The sequence below is a fragment of the Anneissia japonica genome, unplaced genomic scaffold (assembly GCF_011630105.1).
Source record: "Anneissia japonica isolate Jap-2015-1 unplaced genomic scaffold, ASM1163010v1 scaffold1489_len2284818_cov182, whole genome shotgun sequence".
NCBI lineage: Eukaryota > Metazoa > Echinodermata > Crinoidea > Comatulida > Comatulidae > Anneissia > Anneissia japonica.
The window spans coordinates 1,960,875-1,966,494 of NW_022698455.1; the positions used below are offsets into that span (position 1 = coordinate 1,960,875).

Genomic DNA, 5,620 nt, shown 5'->3' on the forward strand with positions numbered 1-5,620 from the left:
TTGTGTAGATGATGTACTATGGTGATTTTTTTTTTCAGCTCTAATTGTATTTTCAGTTGTAATTTTTCCCATGAAAAAATAAAGATATATGTATTGAAATATATTTTTGTGTTGATTTCATTCATTTTACAATTGACAGTGATCCAGACAAAAATAAAATATTTATAAAAATATATTTTCATTTATTCTATAAAAATATTTATTAAGCATATTTCATTAATATACACAAGGGTAAGTGTTATTAACGGTGGTAGTGCAATATGTCAAATCATTCACAATATCAATTGATCAAAAGTTAAAAAAAAATTCATTTTGATGGATCATAAATCCACTTGGAAATGAAAAAAAAAAAAACAAAGAGAAATTGGCAGAGTATATATTTGCTAAAGGCAGATGCACACGCTGATGATCGTCAGCGTAACTCCATGGACACCGCATCATGACGATCATGTGTACAATAGATAGTTCATATTTATTAAGCAGATTGTCGAGGGTAAGTGTTATTAACGGTGGTAGTTATAAATATAAAGTAAATTTTGGATAGTGCAATGTCAAATCATTCACTATCAATTGATCAAAAGATTTAAATAAATTCATTTTGATGGATCATAAATCCACTTGCAAATGAAAAAAAAAACAAAGAGAAATTGGCAGACTATAGATTTGAAACTGGCAAAGTATATATTTGCTAAAGGCAGATGCACACGCTGATGGTCGTCAGCGTGACTCCATGGACACTGCAGCATGACAATCGTGTGTACAATAGATAGTTCAACGACGATCTGCTTCTATTGTCGCTGTCAAGCATTTAAAATGAGCAGTTTGTTCCTAGCATTAGCCATAAATGTACCTCTGAAGTTTTCCACTAGGTGAATTTATTCGAAGCGAAAAAAGGTACAACCAATCAGAGCTCAGGAAATAAGTTTAACATAAGTTTTTATGAGCACTCATGCAAATTGGTAAACAACTCCAATGCGATGTTAAAAGGCGATACTCGCCTTTTTCTTCTCTTTTGCTGTAAACCTGCCTCACCCAATACATCTTTCTGTATTTTAAAAATCTTGGCATTTGTCTTCGAATGATTAAGATTCTTAGTAACTTTAATTTTAATAAAAGGTGTCTTATAAGAGCCAGCATCTTGTAATTGCCACTAAAAATATAGCGCAAATTGTTTCGCCATAGTAATTTTTGATTCTTACGAATAAATTTTCCTGGTGGACAACAGGCTTAATCAAAGCTGTTATATACTAATTAGGTGCAATTAAAATTTCCAGTGACTTGTTGGTTGGTTTATTATTTCTTTTATGTTAATATATTAATATATGAGAGTAGTCATTACAAAATTAATCTTGTGGTACCAACATGAAAAAATGAGTTATTGACATATTTACAAAGATGTCATTATAGGCTTCATTTCGGTCTGTGAGGTTCCTACGTTCAGTGCAACCAGAGTGGCTGGGTCCCCCTTGAATCTACCACTGGCGTCTCATGTTTTACTTAATGCTGGTTTTTTTTTCTTCACACCAATCGTCCTGGCGATATATGCTTCTTGTTGCCGCTGAATCTCTGATTCTGTCAAGTGCTGTTTATAGTTCTCTTTCTGCAGTTTTAATTTTTGTTTGAGGGATTGAACTTCTTTCATTTGAGATATCATTTCATCTTCTGATTTCAGTTTCTCTGCCTGTAGTGCTGCAATAGAATTTATAATTGTTGGTGATAATAAAAGCTGATATACATAAATGTAAATATAACAAGTTCTCGTAATCTCGAAAGTTCTGATGAGGGCAGTATAATAGAGGCTGTGGAGTATATTGGCCCTAACGGCCGCCCACACAAAAAATATATATTATTCAGATTTAATCAATCAGATGAATGTTTCTACGCCCCTCATTGGAGCTAAAAATAAGAGAAAAAACATTGTCTACATAAATTTAAAGAAATGTCATTGGAATTATAGGAAATTATATAATTATTATTACTACAGTATTTATTATTATTATTATTGGTATTATTATTATTATTAATGGTAAGATATTACTTTTAATTGTGAGTATAACTGTTTATTATTTATCTTTTTAACATTTAAAATTTCCATAGCCTTTATTGATTGCCTTTGTAGTTTTATCCTGATTTTTGTCATTTGATTGTATATTATTGTATGTGTTGCTGGGCCCAGTGGAGGATAACAATACTTTAACACTGCTCAGGCTACCCAAGTTACCCAGGATAAAGAAAAAATAAAATATTGTACACATTAATATTAACCATATTTACCTGAAAATTTTGAAGACAGTTCATCATGCTTTGTTGATTCTCGCAATGCCTTGTTCTTTAGTAATCCAAACCTTAAGAATGATCCAGAAAAATTGTAAATAGAAATCAAATTACACAAAAAAATGTTTTATTGTTGTTGTTGTTCATGTTTTGGGAAAGGCTGACTGATCAGACAAAAAATTATAATACTAAGTCACTAACCACATTGTTAGATTTAGCCACCTGTGTGATTTATTTATCTATTTATTTATTGAACCATATTACAAGAGGGTAGCCCAAAATAACAATGCTGACTTAAAAGGGGCCCTCAAACATAAAACAATAATAACAACATACAACTAATTATAATAACAAGAAGAATGAATAATAAAAAAATAAAAGAGGTAAATATCATCAATACAATATAAAAATTTTAATTTAGAAAGTTTAAAAGTTTAAAAGGTAAAAATGAAATTCAAAACATTAAAATTAGTGTAAGATAACATTTAAGATTTTGTTTAAAAATAATGTATGACGAATCATATCTAAAACTGAGTGAATTTAAAAATGACGTAGCTCTAAAATGAAAACCAAAGTGATGCACATTTCGAAGACAGAATCTAAAGAGATCAAGATAGAAGGACAAACACTGTAGCAGGTGAATAAATTCAAATACCTTGGAAGCACATTAACATCAAATGGACAAAGTACAGATGATGTAAAGTATAGAATTATTTTAGGGAAGATGCATTTTCCAAACAGAAGAAAATCTTGATGGGAAAAATTAACATTGAATTAAAAAAAAACCAGAATAGTCAAATGCTTAGTATGGAGACCTGTATTATATGCTTTTGAAACTTGGGCAATGAGAAAGGAAGAAAGGGAAAAACTGCAAGCATTTGTAATGCGGATCTGGATAGATACTTGGTGTGACATGGGAAGATAGAACAACGAATGCAGAGGTATTGAGAAGATTGAACACAAAGAGAAGTTTACTAAATATGATGGAGCAAAGAAGAAAGAAGTGGATTGGTCATTTACTGACAGGAAATGGATTATTAAAGAACGTGAATGAAGTGAGAATGGAAGTTAAGAGAACAGTAGGCAGAAGAAGAAAGATGTTCATGGTGGTTTAATATCGGACATTAGAAATAAATATGAAAGCGCATCAAAGAGATTAGTGGAGGAACTGAATTTCAACTCATAAACGGACCTGCATCATTGCAGATTATTAATGAATGAATGAATGTAGAGCTTGGATGCCAGTGTAACAAAATGACAGATTTTGAACTTATATTTTATTTATGTACTTTCCTAATGTAAAGCACAGAAGCAATATATAAATATGCCATTACAATACTTTTGAAAATGTATACATAGTGGATTTGACTTCAAGTCCATTATTATTTAAAATTATAACAAAACCATTAGACAAAACAGAATCGCACTTCAATTACATTATAATGTAACTGAAGTGCAAATCTGTTTTATTAAGGGTCTATGGCTTTTGTTGATTTGAATTTCTTAAAAACCAAGAAAACCATCACCGCCAGAAACCATGAACATTAAGAAAAACTGGTCAAGCCAGAGATGTATGAGGTCCTTACGTGTTTTCAAATTGCGCCTTTTCTCGCTGCAATTGTCTCCTCAGTATCTCCACCTCACCAAGTGCAAATTGTAATTTTTCTGTTTCGCTCGCTAACTTAGCTTTTGTCTTTGCATGTTCTAGCCTTTCATCCTAAAGATAAAATGAATATTACAGAGAAATCACATGGGTATTAAATGAAATATTTATATAGTAGTATGAAATGGTGTTAAAAAAAAATCTCTTTTTTTTTTTATTAACTGTGCCAAACAAGTTAATTTTTAAACTTTTAAATAATAAATTTATATAATTCTTTTTTTTTTGCACCTAGGTACATTTATAGAACCCATGAAGTTGTCAGAAGTGCAATGATAAAGAAAATTTAATTATTTCTGTCAGATAGTAGTCACCCCTTCCATAAATATATCAAATTAAGTCGAGCTGGTCATATTCTGTACCCACAAAGGAACACTTAACAAAGTAAAAAATCTTTTCTCCCATATTAGCCATGAGGCAATTTAATTTTTTGTGGAAAAGATAATCGTGCAACTATTATTCTAAATAGAATAATGTATGATGCTGTTCTATGAATCTTCATGCTTTTATCCATTATAACTGCTTTTTATGTTTTGTTTTCTCATGTTTTATCTCACTTTTATAGCTGCTTTTTGCACTCTGATGTTGTTTTAATGTTTTTGAAGTGACCGTTTTAGACAATTTTATGTGTACATTCAGCTTAAATTTCAAGCAATGTTTCTCCTACGTTTGACAATAAATTATATTGATTGGAATTGAATCGACCAGTGAAGTTCAACTTCTACTAGTTGAAATACAAAATTCCAGAATTAACCAGTTTGGATCTGAATGACTTTAGTCCTGCAACCAATACATCACCTACTGTAAGTCAACTTAAGTAAAAAATTGTCAAAGTTTTACTAACCTTTAAATTTTTTACAGTTTGTTCATACAATTCCTTGTCAACTGTTTCTTCTCGTAGAGTTTCATTCTACAAAAATTAATATTCTTAATAAAAAAAAAACACATAAAATTCACCATGTATTTAGCCTACTAAAGAGGATACATATACTACTGTAGTACTATAAATGCCAGACTGTAAAGTAAGGTCTACGCGGGGAATATATCTTCCGTGCAAAAAATTATTATTATTATTAATATAATTTTGATATTATTTCTTTTAATGCTGTTTTTATTATTTTGTTGTGGATGTAAATGAAAAAGGAATAACAAAGGCAACGATTTATAGCTCTTAAACTTTGGTATTATTTCGCAAATGCACAGTAAATTGGGGCTGAGTTGACTACTTGGGGCCGAGCTGACTTGGGACCGAGTTGACTTGGGGCCCCCGAGTTGACTCGGGGGGGGGGGGCGAGTTGACTTGGGGCAGAGAGAGTTGACTTAGGGCTGAGTTGACTGGGGTCGAATTGATTGGGCCGAATTTATTCGAATTCCAACAATCTCCTTGCACAGTTTGCAAACTGTTAAGAATCTTGCAGCTTTCAAATTGTGCAAGAATCCTTGCAGTTTTCAAATTGTGCAAGATTTCCTTGGGCCTTGCAAACTGTGTAATTTGGCAAAAAAAAAAAGCTTGTACAATTTGAAAATTGTGCAAACGTCTCAAACTGTGCACGACATGACTAATAATGAGCCTGACTCAAGCCTAGGCCTACTACAAGCTAGCAACCTAGGGCCTCTTAGCCAAGCTAGGCCCTAACTAACTAGGCCTAGGCGGCCCAGGCCCACTAGGCCTAGTGGGCTAGCCTA

At 32.0% G+C, this 5,620-nt stretch overlaps 1 protein-coding gene across 1 annotated transcript in view; it reads right to left on the minus strand.

Moving 5' to 3' along the window:
* Positions 1-1,267: 1,267 nt before the first annotated feature.
* The window catches only part of LOC117102612 (spermatogenesis-associated protein 24-like), a 4,947-nt gene continuing 594 nt past the window's right edge, over positions 1,268-5,620 (minus strand). Inside the window, exons 2-5 of the mRNA XM_033242986.1 lie at positions 4,779-4,844; positions 3,861-3,991; positions 2,275-2,345; positions 1,268-1,689 (exon numbers count right to left, since the gene is read on the minus strand). Coding sequence (XP_033098877.1) covers positions 1,487-1,689; positions 2,275-2,345; positions 3,861-3,991; positions 4,779-4,844 — 471 coding nt within the window. The 3' untranslated portion in view covers positions 1,268-1,486. The remainder of the gene's footprint in view (positions 1,690-2,274; positions 2,346-3,860; positions 3,992-4,778; positions 4,845-5,620) is intronic.